At 36.7% G+C, this 23,597-nt stretch overlaps 1 protein-coding gene across 1 annotated transcript in view; it reads right to left on the reverse strand.

The window, feature by feature from the left end:
- Positions 1–23,597, reverse strand: part of LOC111583468 (sodium/potassium/calcium exchanger 3-like) — a 67,234-nt gene that overhangs the window by 19,170 nt on the left and 24,467 nt on the right. The window contains exons 3-4 of the mRNA XM_055009886.1: positions 8,418–8,494; positions 2,350–2,424 (exon numbers count right to left, since the gene is read on the reverse strand). Coding sequence (XP_054865861.1) covers positions 2,350–2,424; positions 8,418–8,494 — 152 coding nt within the window. The remainder of the gene's footprint in view (positions 1–2,349; positions 2,425–8,417; positions 8,495–23,597) is intronic.

Consider the following 23,597-nt stretch of genomic DNA (forward strand, 5'->3'; position numbering starts at 1 on the left):
GTAATTAGTGCATAACACTTGAAAATTCCCTTTAAATAACTGAGAAATATTGGTTGGAACAACGGCTAATTGTATTAATGCTATCAATCAAATAAATGGATTGTAGTGGAAAACCTGAAAAAGTCCCCCTGACTAAACGGAGTTTGTTGGTTGAACATTATTTCATAGGAAGTTGTCATACCTCTAAAAGACTGATAAAAACTGAGCCTAAGCATTACTTTCCAGAGCGTAGAGTACATATACTGTCATTCAACTACACTAGTATTTTTGACGTACTATATATTGGGACAAGATAAACTTTTTTCTAGCACACTAATTAGTACTGTAGTATTGATACTGGATACTGCACCCAATTAACGTGCATTATTTCCAATGAGGATAGGAGGAAACATCCTAAATTTTAAAAATGATACAGGACTACAAATGTATTAAATATCAGAGCAATGAAGACAATCTAAATTTGAGTGTTTTGTCTTGAAAAAGGCAGGGTGGGATCAATGTTCAAGAAAATTGTCAATGGTTGAACAATCACTGATGTCGCTTTGAAAAAGAAGAAAACATCAGCAGATCTCCAGGATTAATCCATTATTTTTGGTGGTAGGAGGCACAGACTACCTGCTTCAATAGCTTTGAACTTACCCAACCTAATGGAAACCATGGGTCGAACTTAATTAAGGTTTACTGTACATTTATCGGGCTGCACAGTGGCGTAGTGGTTAGCACTTTCGCCTTGCAGTGAGAAGGTCCCTGGTTTGCGTCCCGGCTTTCCCGGGATCTTTCTGCATGGAGTTTGCATGTTCTCCCTGTGCATGCGTGGGTTCTCTCCGGGTACTCCGGCTTCCTCCCACAGTCCAAAAATATGCTGAGGTTAATTGATCATTCTAAATTGCCCGTAGGTGTGAATGTGAGAGTGCTTGTTTGTCTTTGTATGTAGCCCTGTGACAGACTGGCGACCTGTCTAGGGTGTCCCCTGCCTTCGCCCGAGTCAGCTGGGATAGGCTCTAGTGAGGATTAAGCGGTGTATAGATAATGGATGGATGGATGGATGTACATTTATCCAAACTAACTGACACCAAGTTAAAGTCCTCGGTGTGCCTGCCGGGATGGAAGTCTGTCATCACTCCTGTAACCACACCTGGACTTTGTGTGATCTCCCTGACACTTGCCAACAGTTCATCTGTTCAGGACCTTCATCAGGTGATAAAAACAGGGAAACTCTGTTTTCCACAGAGCAGAAATGAGTCTTTGTCAACTTTGTGCCACCTGTGAAGGTGAACAATAAGATAAAAGGCCTGTAAGGAGGCTCCTGGAGGCTGTTCTATCAGCAGAAGACCCTACTAACCTTCAACACTGTCAGCTGGACAAAAACACCTTGTTTTTCTTCTTTCTTTACTCTTTACTCTCAACTCACTCAGCTGATTGCTTGAATCCATCTGCAGATGCTGAATTAAACTTAGAGAAAGATTAACTTGACTTTCAACTGAAATTGTTGCCACAACGATACAGAAAAAAAAGCTAAAAATGGCAGAATACTGTAATGTTCAATTAGTGCAAAAAACATAAAAATAATAGCAAAGTTTTTGCTGATTTAAATACAATAAATCAGTGTAATTTTACATTCACACATATGAAAAGAGCAAATTATTATTTATAAAAATACAGATTTTGATGTGGACATTATGTACACTTTTGGCCTTTTTTTTAACAACAAACGTAAATGAACACAATTTTTCTGTGATTTTTTTTAGATACTACATGTAACTGAATATAACTGGGGAAATCTGTAAATTTACAGCAAAGATTTTTTTCTTTCCCTTTTTGAATCCTTAACATAGATATTCTTCCTTTCAAATAACAGCAAATATCAATAAAATACTGAAATTTTTCCTGATTTAAATACAGTACAAAAAAGTTCAAACTGCTATTGTAAGAATACTAGTAATCTAGATTCAAGATGTAATTAATATTGATGACATGAATAGTCAAAAAGTTGAACTTTACAGACATCAGTTTTCATATCACAGTGCAACAATCAACACATCAGATCATCTAATAACAGCAGCTAACTTGTCTGTGTTGTTTTCCTCCTTGTGCTGCCAGTTAAACTACACTGCTGTATGTAAACGGTGCACAAAGACGACAAAAGATGTTTAAAGTGTTTTCTGAGCTTTAAGATGAAACCAAAAGTTTGAGAAAGTGGCAGATTCCTCAGAAATAAACACCAGCTATGAGAGGAAGACACTTCAGTTGAACTTTGAATCCATTAAAGTTCATTGAACATCCAACATAACTTCAACCAGATCATTTATAATATTAGGTTTTAACTGGAAAAGTCAGTAAAGTCAGTACCTCACATATCTTCTCCAGGGAGGGAACGAAGTAGTCGTCGCAGACCAGAGCCAGAGCGCAGAACATGTAAATAGTCTGTAAAGAAAAAGAAAAATTACAGGAATCACTGAAATATGAACATGTTGCCTGATGTGATGTATACATGTGAAAATGTGAAACTTTCACATGAACATGGGTGTAGAAAGCTGTGACTAACGGGCTAAAATCAGACACTGTTGTATTACCAAATAGGTTTTCACATACATTGACTCCATCAAACACCAACAAGAAGAAAAATCTGATAAAATATTTTAAAAAGCAACTGTTGCAAGTCAAACAAAAGTAGGAAAAAATAATACTTATGTGACATAAATGTAGAGATTCTACAGGAGTGCAAATTTGTACAAATGAATTGACTGAAAATGTGCAAAAAGACATTATGTTAAGTAATTATCAACTTTTCTTCACCTTCCATGACTTTTCATTTTATTCTGAACAGACTTCTACAGTAAAAAATACTTCTCTGCTTTTACCGCCGCATTAAATTTACATGTAAATTACCATGAAAAATGTAACAGCGAGTCACAGATCTGATCCCATGCAAATTCATTGGAGTACATTAACAGATCTGATGTTAAAAATTCATGAGGAACATAACTGCGAGCCCGCACTGTTTACATTTTTAAATAGAGAAGTTAGGTTTCACTTTTAAAGTACGCTGGCATTAAAAAAACCCCGGAGGAAGGTTATTTAATCTGGAAGCAAAACAACATGACATCTGACCTTGACTATTAGCTGAAAATAAACAGACTGGTGACAAACTAATACACTGCATGATTGTTCATTAAATTATTTATACACATGTTCCATAAACTCAGTCTTTTCTACAGCAGCCCATCCCAACCTTTTTCTAAATATGCACAGTGCTCAAGAGATATATATACTATGCAGATTGTTTTCAACCTCTACATATTTGGTGTTTTTCACTCTACTCTGCAAAGCTGCTTCACCATGCTGAATGTTTCATCCAGAAATTTTTTGCATATTATTTTTGAGACATGCTGCATTTCTTTTTCTGATCAAGCATATTAGATTTTTTCTCGTGTTGTTCTTTACAGAATCTGGTGCAAACACTTTATTTTTGTAATTTTCAGAAAACTGAGACATGTAGAATAACGTGATTTTGATGAAATATGACAATTAGGCTTTTTTTGGCCTGACAGAATTGCTCATTGCACATATATTCACTTATGTTCACTGTTAGAACGGTAAAAATCTACTGATTCCTTGCTTTTAAAGTTTCTGGTTCTGATGTACAACACCTGAGAAAGAGCCGAGCATCGAATCACTCAGAGTGTCTGCATTAAGAAGAAGAAGCTCAAGACCATCAGTCACTGGGCTGGAGATTTGTCAAGCCAAAGGTCAGAGGTCGCCTGTAATCCCGATAACTGGGTTTAATCTGGATTTAGGCTTGAGATGGAGGGAAAACAACAGCCTTCGTCTCGGTCTCCAGCAGCTGTGTGCAAAAGAGGGTCTGCTGGAAGTACATTTGTCACTAGTTGATGTGAATAAAGTCGAGGAAATTCTTAAATCTGAGGTTGTGATTTCCAAGAAGTGATGATGGCAGCATTAAACGTCAAGAAAACAGCAGATAGTAAAATTCATAAATAAAACACAAAGCCTTAGTCATCAGTGACTACCTTCAGGATCAGTTCACAGCAGCTTCACTTGTAACACTAATAACACAAGAAAAAGGCAGCAGGATCTAATCCAGTGATTAAATCAACATCCCTGAACCGGGACCATATGCTGCTACTAATGCAACGTTATTCCGACAACATACACCACAGGGTGACACGGCATCTGCTCTGATTTGGTTTCTTATTCTGAGAAGTTTTTTCTTTAATGATTTGGCCTCACACAGCTATTTATTTTGATCTTTAACCAGTAAATCAGCAGGAAAATAACATTTACAGGTACAGTCTGATTATCAGTGAGGAGGAGCCCTGCAGGTGGAGGGAGGCCTATAGCCAGGGTTATAAAAAACATTTTCTGAACTGTATTCTTAATTTAGCTTCATAGTGTGAGGCTGCTGTTTCTAATATATGATAGGTAAACAACAGTCTGATTAATACCACACACTGCAAAAACACTGTAAAAACTGGAAGCAAGAGGGCCAGAAAAAGCCATTTGGAATACTGTACTGTTTAAAAACTGTAAGAAATGGTGAAAATACCCACAAGACACCTGTAAAATAATTTTACTGAGAAATATATATTTGCAGATATTTGCCTATATTTCAAATAAAAATTGGATATTAGGGATTAAAGATTGGTACTTTTTTTGTAACTGTTATTATACAGATTTTCCCAGTTTTGTTAAATTGCAGTTAATATCATAATTTACAATTTGACTGTAAATCAATAAATAAATCAGGCCAAAGCTATAAATAATACCCACATTTATTTGTGTGACTGTAAAATTACACTATTACTACTATTACTGCGTTTAGATCCACTAAAAATAAATTATTTTACAGGTATTTGCTGTTGTTTTCACTGTTTTATGCAGTTTTTCAATGTTACAGTTTTCCACAATATTGAGTCTTTTTTTTCTGGCACACTTGCTACCAAATTTTCAAGGGTTTTAATTATACTAAATTGTTTTTACAGTGTATGTAAAGTGACGGGCCATCGATGCTACATACAACTGCATTTACAGCCAATATTAAGCTGCAGGGCCTGTTAAAAACTCATCCCAACAACAAAGCACATAAGGGACAGCACAAAACATAAACTTTACAATATATAAATACAGCAGTTTAAGACAGAAAACACAAAACACAAAAAGACAACACACATAAAAAGCTACAAGGCACAAACTACACTGTAAAAAACAAAAAACTGAAAATCTGGAAGTACGGCTTTTTTTTGATGGTGGAATTTTGTAATGTTCAACAACTGTAAAAACTTGGAAAATAACTGCAAATGTCAGTAAAATTATGATATTTTAGTGGATTTAAATACAGTAAAACTGTAATATTACAGTCACAAAATGTGAAAGAATGAATTACTATTTATATTTGTACAGTATTTGATGTAATATTATCTATCTACAGTTTCGACTGTTAGTTTTTACTAAACAGATAGACTAAACAATTTATTCAAATAAAGCAACAGAGTAATTTGGACAAATAATCCTCAATTAGGCCTTTTCCTGGAGCCTTTCTAGTGAATTCTGTGCAGCAGCGATAAAGTCTTTATTTGCTGACACGGCAATGAGATGTGGTTAAAAGTTCCTGAAATATACGAATCAGAATCAGAAATAAGTTATTAATTCCCAAGGGGGTTCCTATTCAAAATCTAGTATAAAAAAAATACATAGGTAAACATAGAAAAATATGTCCTAAAAAATATAAAAAATACGTAAAAAAGATGGTAAGTTGACTTTGAGTTACTTTTACCAAAGTCAAAATGAAATGTCATGATCAACAGAGCACTTAAAGGCACTGGACAAATTAGTTTGTCCAGTAAAATGATCATAAAATGACCCAGTCTAGGTAAATCTCACTGTATATTTTCTACATTACAGTTCAAACACACACAGTCACAGTCGGGCTTATTGTCCATCGCTTGTTATTTATGTCTAAATTCGAACTTTGCGTTTCCAAAAGTAAAAATGTGGAGTCGTAGTTGCATGACAGTAACACAGTTTATTCTGCAGATATCAGCCTCGACTGTCCTTCCTGAATGTTGTACACAGAGCAAAGTACAATAACACAGTTGCTCTGAGATGACACTGAGTACATTACTTTAAAGGTTACACATCACAGGGAAAATAGCTGCTGATGATAATCCTACATATTTTTGCTTTTTTAAATATCCAAGCATCCTGGAAAAGGTCGCTTTCATTTGTACTTCTGCAGCAGGAAAAGGCTAACTCAGAGGGTGGCTGCACTGACATTGCCTGCAACGTCAAATAGAGGAAAATGTTTCGTTGTGGAGTTCTTAGTGCTCTGTTTGTGCACAGCCAAGTTCCCTGGAGATGTTGCTCGGCTGGCATGAGCTTTCATTACAGTCAAAACCCCCTAGAGACTCGCAGCAACACAACACAGGTCATCATGTACTGGAACACTGCATGCTGAATGATGGCAGCCTGGACCCTCCATACTGATCCCTGCTGGGCCACAATGGACAGTTTACTGTGGCTAGTCAAGCATGTGTTGAGTTCATGAGATGCTGCCGCTGTCGAGAAGGCTTGACTGACAGCGAGTATCAACCTGCACTATACAGGTCAACATTTAGCACCCTTTGCTTAGCCTGTACCTTGCAGCTTAATACAAACCACGCACAGGCTATCTTGAACATAAATTTTTGCTTTTGCCCCTTCTGCATTCAATCATTTTGTGCACTTTGTGTATTATTTACATTTGCTTCAGTTCTATTCATGTAACATGTAGTACTTCAAATGGTTTTCTTGTTATTTAAACTCACATTATACCCCGGAAATACTTTTTAATGATTGACATTTTTAGCATCAGTTTTACCTCAAGCATAGCATCCCTAACCTAGGATGTTAGTGCCTAGCCTTGGCATGCTAGTTACTAGTCGAAAGTTGCTAGTGACTAGCCTAAGAATGCTAGTAATTAACCTAGAAATGCTTGTGATTATCCTTTGAATGCTAATGACCGGCCTTGTGTTTGACCTAAGGATGCTACTGACGAGCCTAAAAATGCTATTTGCAATCCTATGAATTATAGTGAGCAGCCTTTGAAAGGTAGTTGCTACCTCAAGAATGCTCGTTGCTTGTCTAAGGATGCTAGTGAGCAGCATTGGAATGGTAGATGCTAGCCTAAGGTCATTAGCCTAGGGATGCTAGTGACTAGCCTTCGACTGTTAATTGTCTACCTGTACATGCTAGTGACTAGATTTAGATGCTAGTGACTAGCCTTAAAATACTGGTTGGTAGGTAAGGGATGCTAGCTACTAGCCTCAGAATGCTAGTTGCAACCCTAGAGATGCTAGTGATTAGCAGAAAAAAAACTTGTGTTAAGCCTAGAAAAGCATATGACTACCCTTGAACTGCTTGTGACTGGCCTAAAAACATTAGTGGCTTGCCAATAAGGTCCTAGTGACCAGCCTTGGCTAGCCTAAAAGTGCTAGTTAGTTACCTAGGGATGTTAATGACTAACCTGTGAATACTAGTTGCTAGCCAAGGAATGGTACCAGCCTTGTGACTAACCTAGGGATAGCCTAAAATGCTCATCAGTTGCCCATGGATGCTAGTGACTAGCCTAGTAATGCTAGTCAGTAGCCTAAGGATGCTAGACACTAGTTTAAGAGTGCTAGCTGGTTGCTTTGGGATGTTTATAATTAGCTTAGGAATGCAGTCACAAGCCTCAAGATGCTAGTGACTAGCCTAGAAATGGTATTTTCTCGCCAAGAAATGTTGGTCAATAGCGTAGGGATGCAAGTGACTCGCCTAGGAATGCTACTTGCTTGCTGACATATGCTGACAAGCCTAGATTATACTGACTAGCCTAAGGATACTAGTCAGTTGTTTATGGGTGGTAGTGACTAGCATAAGAATGCTAGTTGGTAGTGTAGTGATGCTAGTGACTGGTGAAATTAGTTACATATCTGATGGGTTGCTGAGGAAGGGGTGTGAATTATTTGCCTCACCAAGTGACTTGTCTCGTGATAGAATGAAGAGATCCTACTTGTCTCTCATTTAGCACTGTCTACCTGTCAGTCTAGTCTATACTTTTCAACAATGACTATGTTGTGTGTGTGTGTGTGTGTGTGTGTGTGTGTGTGTGTGTGTGTGTGTGTGTGTGTGTGTGTGCGTGTGTGCGTGTGTGTGTATGTGTGTATGTGTGTGTTCATGGTAATGAAATAAGTCACAGCAACAGTGAATCTTACTGAAGATGGCAGACATGAACAAAGCTTTAGATGCACAGACTTGGCAGTAGGATCAATTCATCGGTAAATTGTGAATTCTCAGGGGTTTTTATTTTTGACAAATTATAGTAAAGAATGGTGACACACAGGGTTGTAAATGCAAAGCTGTGCAGGTGAAGGTAAACTTACACAGAGGACATGCAGGGCCACAGCTCCTTCTGTTCTCTCTTTGTGGGTGAACAGGTCTGTAGGGAACTCGTGCAGGGCTGCAAGAGACAGAAACCTGGAGTTACAACACTTCACACACAACACGTAAAAGAAGTTTTCTGACACCCAGCAGAGAGGTCGACCCTCCGAGCTCAGATCCCCACTGAACTCATGTGTACTGACAAGGAGCTTTGCCCACAGAGCACCTTGGCCAAGGACTGTGCACGAGCATGCTTCCTCGGAGAGCGACGAGAAGAGAACAGAAAAATGGGAAACGGTAGGAGAACAAGGCGAGGGCAAAGAGGAGAGAGCATTGTAAAAATAGACTGAGGGATATTTAGGGTACGGCAAGTGGGATGGAGAGCAAAGGAGAGAGAAAGGGTGGTTGGAGTTTAACACTCTGCATGGAAATGTGAGGACAATTGAGCGGAAGATGGAGAGGCTGAGGGGAAGTTGGCAGATGGAGAGAGCGTAAAGAAAACAGGAAGAAGTGAAAAGAGGCAGGGGGTTTGGCTTGAAAAGGTGGCCGGAGTTTTTTTTTTTTTTTTTTCCCACTCTCTCTGCCCCATAGTTCCTCCTGGCCTGCCAAGACCAGTGACAGGAGCTGGGCCAAAAGAAGAAGCTTTGCATCTCAACCCGCAAGCATCAATTCACCTGTCATCGTGTCCACCCACACAAATCTTAATCCCATCTACAGGCCACGGCTCACATCTGCTACACATTTCAGCTTTCACCGGGAAAGGTCAGCCAGGCATCAGGCAAAGATTACGTTTGAGGCTAATGGTTGATGAGATGTCATGAGAAAATCTGAATCTGACACATTTTATTGACCAGTCTTAAGAGTAGCTGGTGAAAAAACAAGTAACTGAGGCACTCAAGGGCAATGACAATGCAGGAATGAAGTACAGTATAATAAGTAAGGATGTTCCAATCAAGTTTTTTTGGCCCGTGATTTGATGCAAGTAATAGTCTATATGATTTTTGAAGTTTATACACATTTCAAGAATAGCAAATTGTGTGCTGTAGTCTTATACTGTCACGGGGGTTTAGCTAGTAAAAGGGCACCATGACAGAGTCTTCTGAGGCGATTAATGACCTCCAACCAGAACTCATGTATTGAAACTAGCCAGCACTGACGAGGACAGTGCTCCATAGAGTCACCCTTGCTGCCCATATCATGTGTCTGTTTATTAAATATCTAATATGTGTTACAAAAGAATCAATTATTGGTTGATAATGCTTTATTTGTTATCAATCATATGTTCATTCCAATACCAGTCAGTTAAATATTTTCTTGATCAACCCCAACCAACATCCCTGGCAATAATCATATGGATTGTGGAAGATAAACAAAAAACTTCCAACCCAACAGGACAACAGCAACATGCTGTCAGTGCTGTGTTTCATTTACCTCAGAGGTCAGAAATTAAAGCTGGAAATGACTTCCCATCTGAGCAACATTCTAGTATAACAAGTAGGAAAACAAAGATGCACCTTTCCAAGAAAACCTGTGCTGTCAGATTAGCAACTCTTAGCAATACTAATTAATGACAAAGCATTATGCGGTATTTGGACAGTACTGTGTGTGACTGACTTAACAAGACACAAATAAGACAGGCATGCTAATAAACAGTACATCAATTTATCTTTCACTATTTCTGATGTGTGGAGTAACAGTCTTGGAATCTGAGATCAGGGTCTGTGAGTTTCTTCCAACTTTCTGAGGGTGAATTCCAGTTGAAATGTCCATTTCCAGGCAGGTACTTGGAAATTCCAACTTCCTAGTACAAATGTAATGGATCTGGTTGTATGATGAATAAAAAGTGATTGTTGGTCCCGTGTTCGGTTTGTACACTGGTGTTATAAGTCAAAGCAAAACCTGGACATGACATATGGTGTGCTTCAAACGCTCCCCACTTCCAGTGAAGGCCAGTTACGCAATATGGATCACTGGTCAGTAACAGTTTTGTTCTATTTTGGAAATGCCTTCAAAAAATGAACAAAAACTTCTGCTTAATCGCTAGAATTGTCCTAATATGAAAACAAAGTTGAGGCTGTCTCTAAAAGCAAGTCGCCATAGACCTTCATGTTAAAATGTCCAACTTCGGAGCGGAAAGAAACATGTCTACAACCTGAAGCAAAATATGGTTTTAGTCTCTATGGCTAATTTTATGGTTCATGACAACTGAGGGCCAATAAAGTAGATCTTATCTTAACTTTTTTGATGCCAGAGGGGAAATCCTCAAGCAGCAGACACAAAGAAGTTAAATCACCTCTACCAGCTTTAACATTAAAGAGATATTTATAAATAATTGGAATCCAATGGTACAATGAAATATGCGGAACTGCACGACAAGTACTTTTACTTTGCTTGCACTGACGTGTGAAATAAATGGATGACTCTCACTTGTAACTACACTGTTATTGATGCCTTACATAAGATCTTAGTTCTTCTTCAACCTCTGCAGATAACACAACATTGACCATTGTACTGTAGCATATTTGCATTATTATTTCTTAACCAGAAAATGCCTCTGATGGCAAGGAAAGACAAGAAGGAGGTTTGAATCAGAAATACTGCGGTGAGGTTACATGGCATGCCTTCTGCATCATTCACAGTCACTTAAGAGGAAGGTAGGCTAACCACAAGTAGGTGAAAGAATGAATGAATAATCCATTTGTGAGTGAATATCCTTCCACCCACATGTCATATTGTTTTAACTCCCTCAAAACAGAGAGAAAATAAGCGCAGAAAGAATAGTTCACAACCTTCCCACTGTTTTCTCCCACTCCTGCACCTTTTTTCCACTCTGTTGACCTATTTGCATCCACAGTATCTTGCTGTTTGAGTAGCTGCAGTCCTGCCCTGTACTGTATTCTGCTGCTATAACTTCTTAAGCCCAACACAAAGCAGAGCAGCCTGTTAAAAAGCCACAGAGGCTACAAAGCAGCACAGCAGACAGCCATCTCACCACGACAGCTGGATGTGTTTAATATTTACTGTTGCAAGCCGGTGTTAGCTCGCTCAAACTCAATCCTGCCAAAATGCCAGCCGCCAATGTGAAGGGAGGGAACAGTATACAGGAGAGGAAGACAACCCTCCTGTCTGAAGCCAAAATCAACAGAAATACTGACAATGATGAAGAAAAACTGACCAAATCTATCAAAATCACTGTTTCAGTCTTCAAAGAGCCACCAGATAAAACCCAAACAGCTAATTACTTTTCCAAGAGTTTCCCACGAGAGGTAATAAGTACACATGCAGAACCACACACTCACGCAAGAAACCCAGCGAAGCTTTGTGTAAACAAGGTGTTTTATACACACCGACACTGAGAGGTTCCACTTCACAGCACTGAGCTCCTTCTAAACCTGAATCAGAAACACATGCTGCTGGCACACAGACATGCTGTTTGTTAAAAACCCTCCAACTCCCCAAACAGCGACTGTCCACTCACTGCCTGTCATCGTGTGGAGCTCTCAGCATGTTTTACCGCAGTGCTGCATGTGGGGAAGCTGCCTCCTTTATTTACAGTTTACAAAAGCTAAAACACAAGAGCAAAGTGTTGAGTACTTTCTAAGGTGGAGGAGCATTTTACAGGATTACAGTTTACATTAAAATGCTTTTATGTCATTTCAGATTTCAGGAGCTTGTGCTTTTTGGATTAATATGCATACTTTTGTCCCTCAACAATGGAGGTGGAGAGTACAAAGTTAGCATGGCTTATTAAGACACAACAGCTATATTAACTCTGTCATCCAAGCAGCTTCTGCAAGTTTCTACTCAATGTGGGCTCATTTTTCTCTGTAATATAAATTCCTGCTCCTCTGTGGAAACAGAAAAACCATCGCTAGAATTAGAATGAACTCAAAAATGTGCATTTTTGCAGCAAGGAACAGTTATAATGCCATAAACCATTAAAAATAGGTGAATATATTTGAATGTTTGTGTTACAAAAAAAGGAACATTTCTGGAATCAACATGTATGAAATTTTCTAAGTGTCCACATCTGTTACCAAAAACAAAACAAAACTGTGACTCTACATACCACAGATATTTTACTACTAATGTTTTTAATTAGTTTTCATACTAATCCAGTTGCTGCTTTATGTAAACACAGCCTGCAGCCCAGTCCTTGAATTTTGTTAGTCACAGCTGAGTCACTAATGGCTTCACAGATGTGTCAAGGAGTGCAGAATTTTTAGTTTTTTGAAAAATCTGGTTAGCTCAAACAGCTAGTTCTAAAGACTTCTTTCAATGAGACATGTAGAATGGAGAATTAAAAGATTTAAAGGATTCAATGAGTAAACGAGTTGCGCGTGTAATGAAATTCTTGGTTCAACACATTCATTCAGACACACTCATCACTCGCATCTATTTAAACACACTGAGATAACAATTATGATTATACAAGATTAGTAGGAAAAAAATGTCTGTATAAAAAAAACATGCTATATTTATGGTGCAGAAAAAGTTAAGATCTGCTCATATAAATTGTGGTAGGCAATGTTGAAAAAATATATTTTTAAGCTCATATTTTCCAACATAATGGCAGATCACAGGTATAATCTTAGCAGTTTTTTAAAAGACAACACACTTCTTAAACCAGCAAGTTTTGAGGTTCAGAGTGCGACGCAATGTTGAAATAAACTGGAATTATACAACATACAAGCAGGCAATGCAACAGTGACAAAGGAAGCTGAGAGGACGTTAAAGGGATGAAACTAAGCACAGCAAATAAACAGAGTTTTAATAACCGCGGTCGAACTGGACTGGAAGCTGTGCATCAGCGGACAGAAGTGGATTCTGGGAGTGTGGCCAGGTGGAGGTGAGTGTTGCTCTGCATGAGCAGCAGCTGAGTCCTGCCGAGTGGACACGATGGTTCGTCATGTCCGCAGAGACTCAGGCAGCAGATGTATTCACCTCCATCCACTCGTCTGGTTTAGGTTAATGTGAGGACTCTTTACACAGCAAGCACCTGCTACATGCTACTACAACGTATCAGGGGTTAACTTTTAGTTCACTGAGCCTCAAACTGCTGTAATGTCAGTACAGAAAGATGCATTAAGTATATACACCAAACAGCCACTACATTAAAGAGACATGCTTGGGGAAGAGAAGAAGGTGAAGTGGTGGAGGCAGTTTGATGCTCTAGACAATGTTCAGCATGGAAACCTGGAATCCTGCATTCATGTGGATGTTAGTTTAACACCTAAACATTGCTGCAGACCCTTCATGGCAGCAGTATTCACCGATGGACTCTCAAACGGATGAAGATCTCTGCTACACTGCAAACATTGTTTAGGAATGATTTGAAGAACATGACAAAGAGTTCAAGGTGTCGATTTAGCATCCAAATTCCAAAGATCTCAGCTAGATTGCAGCTGGATATCTCAGTGACCAACACCCCTGGCTTTAGCACAGGAGATTAGTGGTTCAAATCCCAGTCAGGACACAGTTTTCCTTAGTGCTGCCTTGCCTATCTACCTACCTGGTGTTCTATCTACTCTCAGATGTACGTCACTTTGGATGAAAGAGTCTGCTAAATGAAATTATAAATATCTGCCAAAGGTGACTTTGAGTTTGAGAATCTGGGGGAAAAAGAAGTGTTATTCATGGAGGCGTCTTAACTCTCTGAACTACAATCAGTTTCAGTGTGTTATTTTTTAATTTTTATTTTTACATTTTTCCTCACTGTGGGCTCTGTACCTCTATGGAAACAGTAGAAGCATGGCTAGAAGTAGAGAGAACTCAGAAAAATCAGTAGGACGAAGTTGTAATTCAATACCCTTTTAGTGAATGCCATAAACCATTAAAAAAGATGAACTTAAAGTTGAGTTCTTTTGGATGATGTATTTTACAAAAAGAAAAAAATGGAAGCAACATAAACACTATTTTTCAAGTGCCACACGGATAGTGGAAAAATGATAACAAAACATACTCTTTAAATTTGTTTCCAACATTATCTCCTCTGTGTTCTGTGTAAACACAGCCTGCAGTTCAGCCAAAAAGTTTCTGAAAATTAGTTACATGACTGTTAGTTGCAGTTGAGTGCTAATAATTCCACATTTGAGGAATAGAGAATTTTTGTGTTTTACAGACTCTGGTTGGCACAACCAATTTTTGGCAAATGTTTTTTTTTTTTGAACCAAGTTTTTATTTAAATTACATGTCCTTATACATATTTATATGCAACTCAAAATGGACAAACAAGAACACATGATAAACACAAACAAACATACAATTCTCCACCAACATTCAACATGACAAACTCATGGCATCGTCTCAACCCACCTAAAGACAAGAATTACGTTCAAGGAAGAATTAGAAAGCAGCAGAGGGTCGTGAAACATGTCAAAATACACACTCCAGACACAAGTACAGTTACATCTCCACCTGCAATTCATACAAAAACATCCCCCCTGGCCTGTTAAATCAAATTAAAGTAAGCAATAATTGGGGCCCATAAATTCATAAAGAAACCTAATTTCAAATGGAGTTTTGCTGTTATTTTTTCCATTAAATACACTTTCTTTAATCTTTCTCTCCATTGATGGAGGGGCAAATGTTTTAATGAGACATAAAGAATAAAGTGCTTTTAGCGAAACGTGAAAACTAAGCACCAAAAAACTGTATATGATTTCATTCTTTTACAGCATTTGACTCTTAAATTACACTATTTTTACTGTATTTAAATCAGCAAAAAATAACATAATTTTGCAGATATTTCTATTATTTTGATAAATATACATTTTGTTAAGTTTTCCAGAATGTCCCACAGATGGTACATTCAAGGACTGGTGAAAAGTTGAATATCTGAGAACTCCTCCAGTTTTTACAGTTCTTGGCTTTCGTGAATGTTTTAATTTTGGATTTTTAAAAAACTAACATGCCTTTCAATCCTGCCAGCAGACTTTGGAGGTTTGAAGGGCTTAATAACATCTTGGAGTCTAATACAGCTTCAACGCTGTGGCTGATGGGTACAAATTAGGTGACTGTATTGACCTGATGTGGCCTTGTACAGCAACACTGACAGCTGACTGAGCACAATTAGTCCAACATGTCTCACTTTGCCTTCACACATTCACACTCTCAGACTCCTGGGGTCTGTCTGCTGCCACTCATCCAGTAGATAAACTGTCCTGACTGAAGGTTAAGCAGCTCAGACACAACAGCTACTGAGATTTTCTCTCTGTGTGTGTGTTTGTGTTGACGTAAGATGAAACTCGTCACTGTTCTCAGCACAATAACTTCATTCACATGGGCATGAACATCCCAGTTACAACTGGGCTTTTGAAGTATCCTGACTTTGAGCTGTAGTGGTTTGATGTTGTTGCACTACATTTGACCCAGAACATCTCAAATGACCGTAAAATCACATGCAATGATGTGCAGACTTACTATGTCCTTAATAATGTTGCTAATATATCTTGATTATGTTATTTGATGGTTTTGAAACAGCTCTATAAAAAGATCAAACATTCAGCACAGAGCATTATTGTTATGTTCTACTGTGTCTTGTGGTCTACAAGACACAGTAGGTCACCATACAAGACCACACTCAGTTAATCCACCAGTAGCTTTAGCTTTGCATCCCGCAAAAAAATTATACGCTTCCAAATTAAATTAACCAATTAAACCAAAACAAGATGAAGAAGAAGAAGGAGAAGAAGTAGTAGTAGAAGAAGAAGAACAGAAAGAAGAAAAAGATGAAGAAGAAGAAGATGAAGAAGAAGACAAAGAAGGAGAAGAGATAAAAGAAGAAGAAGGAGGAAGAGGAGAGGAAGGAGAAGGAAAATAAGAAGAAATAGAAGAGGAAAGAAAAGAAGAACAAATAAGGAGAAGAGAAAGGAGAAAAGAAGATGAAAAGGAGAAGAGGAAGAAGAAGAGGAAGGAGAAGTAGAAGGAGAAGAACAAGAGCAAGAATATATAAGGAAAAGAGGAAGGAGAAAAAAGTAGAAGACTAAAAGAAGACGACGAAGATGATGAAGAAGAAAGAAGAAGAAGAGGAGGAAGAAGATGACGAAAAAGAAAAGAGAGGAGAAGAAGAAAGAGACGAAGGAGAAGAAGAGCAACAAGATCAAGAAAAAACACGGAAAAGAAGAACAAGATGAAGAAGAAGAAGATGAGGAAGACGAAGAAGAAAAAAGAAGAGAGAGAAGAATAACAAGATGAAAAAGAAGGAGGAGCAGAAGAAAAAGAAGGAAGAGAAGAAAGGGTTGAAGAGGTAGAAGGCGAAGAACTGTGCTCTTTCTTTATGACACCTGAGTAACAGTGAATGCAAATAAAGGATTTTGTGTGGGTTTGTGCTCAATAAAGCTGATACCCGGTAAAAATGGATAAAAAATGCAATAAAATAAATATATTTTTCCCGTCAGAGTTGCTTGATGCTAAATAAAAACTCCCATAATTAAATTACTCTGTGCATCCTATAATGTTGATAACAAAGAGCTTAAAAAAACTGCACACAAACATATTTGATCTGTTTCATCAGCATCAGCACTCGTACCGGTTAAGTGCGTTCGACTGTATCCGTAAACTCCATAGCAACAGAGTGAGTCTCCTCCAGGCAGAGTGAGTTTAAGTGGCAGAAAGAAGGAACAAATAACAGACTGAACCTGATGGGAGACACTCTGCTGCTGCCATTAGCAATGACGTTCTGATGTGCTGCATGCAGAGTCCGGTGCATTATGCATGATGTTTGGAGATTTGAAAGAAATACATGTGTCCTGGTGCTGGTGGTGGATGGGAGGAGGGCAGGATGGAAGGAAGGAGGCTCCATGTGGGCTGATGGCATGAATACGAAGATCAAGAAGGAAAAAGTAACGTTTACTGCAAAAAAATCTACCTTTTTAAATCATTAACTGTAATTTTTAGAAGCAATTTACTGTTGTTGTACAGATTATACAGTTAACAACCAGTAAAGTCACTTAAGAAATCCAATAATTTACATGTGAAGCGTCAAAAAACTAGGCCAAAACTGTAAAATCTACAAAAAATAGAAAATAAAAAATTCAATAAATTCTGATTTGCAACTATTCATTATTTGACAGTAAAATTACACAATCTTTTACAGTATTTAAATGACCACAAATTATCATTATTTGACAGATATTTCCTTTTTTTTTTAAAGGGAAATGGTTTGACACATTTTTCTTGTAGTACTAGTAAAATTGCATAAAAAATTCTAATTTACATGTTGACTGTAAAAATCAAAAAACAAAAACATATATACCCATGAAAAGTCTGTACTTTTACAAATACCAATTTGTTCTTTAACAGTGTGCAAAGGCAAAATTACACCATTCTGTTATATAATATTTAAATAAAAATAATATTTAAATCAGCAAAATATGCTCTTTTACAGACACTTTTCTTTAATTGAAAGGAAAAATATGTACTCAAAAAAATATGTACACAATATGACAGATCATTTTCTTGTTTTGTTCAAGTACAGATAACTGGTAAAACTGCATAAAACCTTTTTATTTTACATAGTGACTACAGCATCCAGTTTTATATTTTACTGTGATATATTTAAGTAAGAAATAATCTCATTATTTTATGGACATTTGCTGTTATGCAAAATTTTTAAAAATATATGTATATTAAGGATTTAATAATGGTAATTTATTTTTACAGAGTTTTCCTGTTTTGATAAATTATAAATAAAAATTGCTCCCAGAAGAATTTATACATTTTCATATAGAGACTGCATAAAATTTCCACATCAAAAATGTGGATTTTTAGAAATGGTAATTTGGTCCTTTACAGTTTCTGGCAGTAAAATTAAACTTTGTTTTTTTTTTTTGTTTTTTTTACTGTTTTTAAATCAGTAAAAAATATAATTATTTTATGTTTGCTGTCATTTGAAAAAATATGTATATTAAGGATTTAGAAATAGTTGCTTTTTATTGTACAATATTTTACAATTTCTAATATTACTAAATTACATATAACTAGTAAAATAACAAAAAAACATATTCATTTACACATTGGGTGTAAAAAAAAAACAAAAAACAAAACAAAAAACTGGCAAAATCTGTGAAAAATATCCACATCGGATACCTGTATTTTCACAACAGTAATTAATTCTTTTATAACATTTGAACATTTGAGAATTTTTTTTTACTGTATTTAAATCAGCAAAAAATATAACTATTTTACACACATTTGCTGCTATTGTTAACTGTTATTTTACAGTTTTTCTCTGTTTTGATAAATTGCAGATAATATCTAGTACAATAACTTAATTTACTTTTAAAATTGACTTGTCTGAATTTACAGATATATTTTTTTTTTTACAGTTTATACACTATACTAATCCACAGTTTTTCCTGCTCCCAGATTTTCACAGATTTTCACTACTTGATTTATTTTTATTTTCAGTGAAGTCAGCCTGGTAATTCTAGCAGTTATAAGTGGGGTCACTTTGATGAACCTTTAAAAGCTGCTGATGGTGCTCCGGCCTGAACTACCGTGCTGGCTGTAGTAGACACACACACACCAAAACACACCAGCACTGAACACAAAGAGGCACAAAGACACACAGAAAAACAAGGCTGGAGAGAGTTCCACTGTTTCCCCTTTTCTGCAATCATCCCGCTTCTAACTGGTGATGCACAATCAGCGGCAGTCAATGCATCAATCAGCAATCAGGCTTCGGCTTGCAGGGGGACACGTTCAGGCGGAGCTGCGTCATCTCATGCCACTTTAATTTACCAGCCAATTTGGAGGAAACCGCTGTGAGGAGGAGATCTGAAACCACATGTAGCACGACTTCTGCACCTTCGCTTCTACTTTATGCAGCCTTGAACACATTCAGATAAACAAGCACAACATGCCAGCTGATGCGCTTCAGCACATTTGCCAAATCTGCCTTTTATGCATTGTGCCTTCCACCTCCTTAAAATCTTATTTACACCTCCAGGCTTTCCTCCAGGCCATCTCCATCGACTGGATGCTTTTTCCCTACTTCATTCACTTTACGAAGTGTAGTCAGACGTCAACAGACTCAACAGGCTGCAACAACTTTAAAGGTTCCCTGTCATGAAAATCTATTGTTACTGTGTTTTTTACTGTGGTTGATTCAAATTTGGATGGTCTGAACTAAAAGCTGTTCAGATTCAAAGACGTTAACTTCTGCTATTCCTCGATTTTACAAGCCAATAAGATGTTAAACTATAGATAATGTCGAGAAAAATCGTGAAAAAAATTTTTACATATTGACTATAAAAGAAAAATACAAGAAGCTGGAACTGAAATATTATTCACATTAAAAATCTGTTCAATCAGTTCAATTACAGTAACATTACACAATTTTACTGTAATTGAACTGATTTAAAAATAATTTGCCATTATTTGAAAAAAAAAACAATAATAAAGATTGAAAATTGGTAATTCCTAATTTTTTTAAAACCACTTTGTTAAATTACAGATGATGCCCTGCAAAAGAAATAAACAAAAACCAGGCCCACTTCTAAATTATGTCCACATCAAAAATCTGCAGTTTAAAAAAAATAGTAATTTATTTATCAAAAAGTGTGCCAGTAAAATGACAGTGTTTTACTGTGGGGTGAACCACTCAGAATGAGCAGCTGCCTCTCAGTCCGCCAGGTTTATTAACTTTCTAGAGCTGCTTCTGTTAAATCTGAAATGTCTGAGCTACGAGTAAAACCCACCAAATGTTCTGCTGTTGGCTGCAAGAGTGAACACAAGTCTTTTTGCCCTCCCAGCATCAGGATCCAGCTTTTATTTTTGCTGACAATGTCACCACGACAACAGGAAAATCCATAATGTGCCTAAAGTTAGCATCAGTGTAGTGTACAAGTTGAATTTTACCCCCAAATACGTTTCCTAAATTTTACTGCGTATGTGTTGTAAGTAAAGTTTCTACCATGTCCTTGTTGTTGTAACTTGTATTTAAACCTAACCACCTAGTTCTTGTGCCTAAACTGAACTAAACAGCAAGTAAAAAGTGAAAGCAAACAGTTAAAAACAAAAGCTACACTTCAATCCGACCTCCTTATGTGGACTTTGTGGCTCTTTCAAACTACGACCACACAAAATACATTTGTTGGAGAACAAAAATAACTTATATCCCAAAAATTAAAACTGACAGGAACGTCATTTTGTGGTGACTTAGCTGGTTCCTTAACTCACATTTTTTAAGTTGTTCTGCTTCTAAAGACTCACAGTGTACAAATGCTGTTATATATCCAGTAAACTGACCGACACAAGCACTGAAGTCAAACGAACACGTAATCATCTGACTATTAAAGGAGCACTATATCAAGGTAACAACATCTCTGCACACACTATGTATTTATGCTGCTCACCCACACATTCACCAGCTTTCTACTGACAGACAAGAAAAGCTCAGAGCCCACCTTCACTGCAGAGCAACAATAAATTGCTCCAGGTTCACTTTTTTTCATAGAAGTGCGTAAACATTGATTGATGACTCAAGCTCAGGTTGTTCATTTCAAGGTTACTTAAACCCTCTGTTTACTTGCTCCTTTAACATTTTTTACTCGCTGTAATATAAAGTCCTGCACATCTATGGAAACAACACAACAATGAAGGAGTAGAGAGAACTCAGAAGTGTCTTCTGTGTAGTATAAGATGTCTTTCATTATTTATTTTACAAAAATTTAAAAAAGTAGAAACAGCATGGTCAATATCTCAATGTGCCTACAGGAGTTACTAATAATGGGAAAAATGGTCGACTCCACAAATTAGAGCTTTCATTTTTACTACAAATGTGGTGTTTCTTGCTCGATTTAGCACAAAAACTCTAGTTATGTTTCACCATGCTGAATTGCATAATGTTTTCGAGCCATGCTGCATTTACTTTATTGATCTAGGATGACTTTTATTTATTGTCTCCCCTGTCGTCATCAGAAAAACAGTTGAATTTCGATTTACATTTTAGAAGAAATGGGAAAAAACATTTCCGCATGCACAACATTCTTCCAAGCGCCATAACATACTATATAGTAAATGGTTTGTGTTAGAGAATTCTTAAATTGCACATTTATTGTTCTGCAGGAGTCCTCAACCTTCTTAAAATTAAAAACGTTTAAAAACATTTTTTTACTATTTACACTTTAACAACCTTTACAAATTTGGTGTCCACTTTCTCCTGTGCATATTGCTTGTGAGTCATGCTACATTTATTTTATTGACACAGATTGAGTTTAGTAAATTATATTAAAAACAACTTCAAACACTCAAGTTCTGTTTATTTTTAGCTTATTTCTAAATAAGACATGCAGGATAACGTAATTCTAATGAAACATTTCTATTCCAAGCTTAGATTTTGATATTTTTTCTGATAAAACCTCATGCCACACAAGAAAATCTGATGATTCTTCCGGTTTTTTCCGTTTCCAGCTCAGACAAATGTTTCCTTTTTTTGCTGAATTTTTGTTAAGCGACCGTCAGTCACAGCTGAGTCACAAATGGCTTCACAGTTGCGATGAGGAGAGCAGATTTTTTTCTTTTTTTACATAATACGGTCAGAGTAACTTAATTATTTTTGGCAAATTTTCAAATGAGACATGCAGAATAAGGCGATTTACGCTCAGATTTGGTTAATTTCCGAAAGAACAGCACATGATTAGTTCACAGACCATCGGAAAGTTGAAGCTCTGACATTTGTTTCTGATTTTCTTTCTCTTTCTGGCTGATAAATAATGTAGTTTTGGATTTTTAAAAAAAAAGTTAACATTCATTTCAAGAGTTAACACATGCCTTCTATACAGAACGTCATAAAAGACCGTAAGCATTCAAAATTATCAAATAAATTCATTGTTGGATAATTAAGTCTGTAATCATTTCATCACATAACACCGCAGATGTGGGCAAGAGTATTTATAAAAAAGTGGATCTGAGAAAGGAGATGAAGGTGGAGGGTTGTTCACATGCAGATGTCTTGGCCTGAAACTCTCCCTCACACATCTACTGTACGAATCCCTGCGGACCTCAGCATCTCTACCGTCGCCCCCTCACTGCCTCCATCTTCCATGTTTATTTATAGCCGGCGTGGAGCTGAGGTTGGAAAGGTGGAGTGATGCTCCGGAGTCTGTGGGGAATTCCTGCAATCTCTGCTGTTTAAATATAAAGTATACAACCAGGAAGCCCCCGTCTCCGCTGCTCTGCCCCAGCTACGACTCTCTTTCTCTTTCTGCTTTGCTGATCTGCTGCCATCAAGAGCAGGAAAATCACTGACTGCTGCATATTTTAGCTACACGTCAGAGCTAATCACAAGTAATATCTGGATGCTCACTTCATGCACTGTAAAAAGCAAAATCCCTAAATAAAGTAAGAAAATCTGGCAAAAAAACAATGGAATATTGTAATGTTCAAAAGTTGTGAAAATGCTGAAAATAATAGTTAAAATTAGTTTTGAAAATTATATTTTTGGCTGAATTAAATGCAGTAAAACTGTGTAATTTTATGGTCATACATTGTACAAGAATGATTAATTATTTGTGATAATACAGATTTTAGATACGGGCATTATGTTTAGTTTTGGCCTGTTTTTTATGGTTAACATGTAAATTAATGATTTTACTAGTTTTATCTGTAATTTCACGTAACAACAAAAATATGTAATATAACAGCTAAATAAGTATATACAAATTTTCAACCTCTAATATAAAATTTATTTAAAAATAATGACAAATATCTGTAAAATAACATTTTTTTTGCCAATTTGAATACATTAATACAGTATACTTTTATTTTACAGTTTAATGTTCTAAAAAAACAAACTGCTTTTTATAAAAATGCAGGTTTTTGATGTAGCTGTTATTACAGTTTCAGCTTCTATTTTTTGTTTACAGTCAATGTGTAAATTATTCTATATTTTATAAGATATTATCTGGAATACAACAAAATTCTGCATAAAATATAGAATTTCTGTAAAATAATGCTTAAAAATAATTGACAGTGCTTTAATTTTTAATAAATGTGATTCTTCTTTCAAATAATGGCAAAAATCTGAAAAATAATAATATTCTCTCCGGATTTAAATATTATTTGCCTGATTTAATTACAGTAAAATATGTAGTGGCAGAAATATTATGGATATTAATATTATGACAGTTCCAGTCTCTCTTTACAGTCAACATGTAAATTAACCTGACATTCTGTGA

Source organism: Amphiprion ocellaris, chromosome 4 (genome assembly GCF_022539595.1).
Source record: "Amphiprion ocellaris isolate individual 3 ecotype Okinawa chromosome 4, ASM2253959v1, whole genome shotgun sequence".
NCBI classification, from domain to species: Eukaryota; Metazoa; Chordata; class Actinopteri; family Pomacentridae; genus Amphiprion; species Amphiprion ocellaris.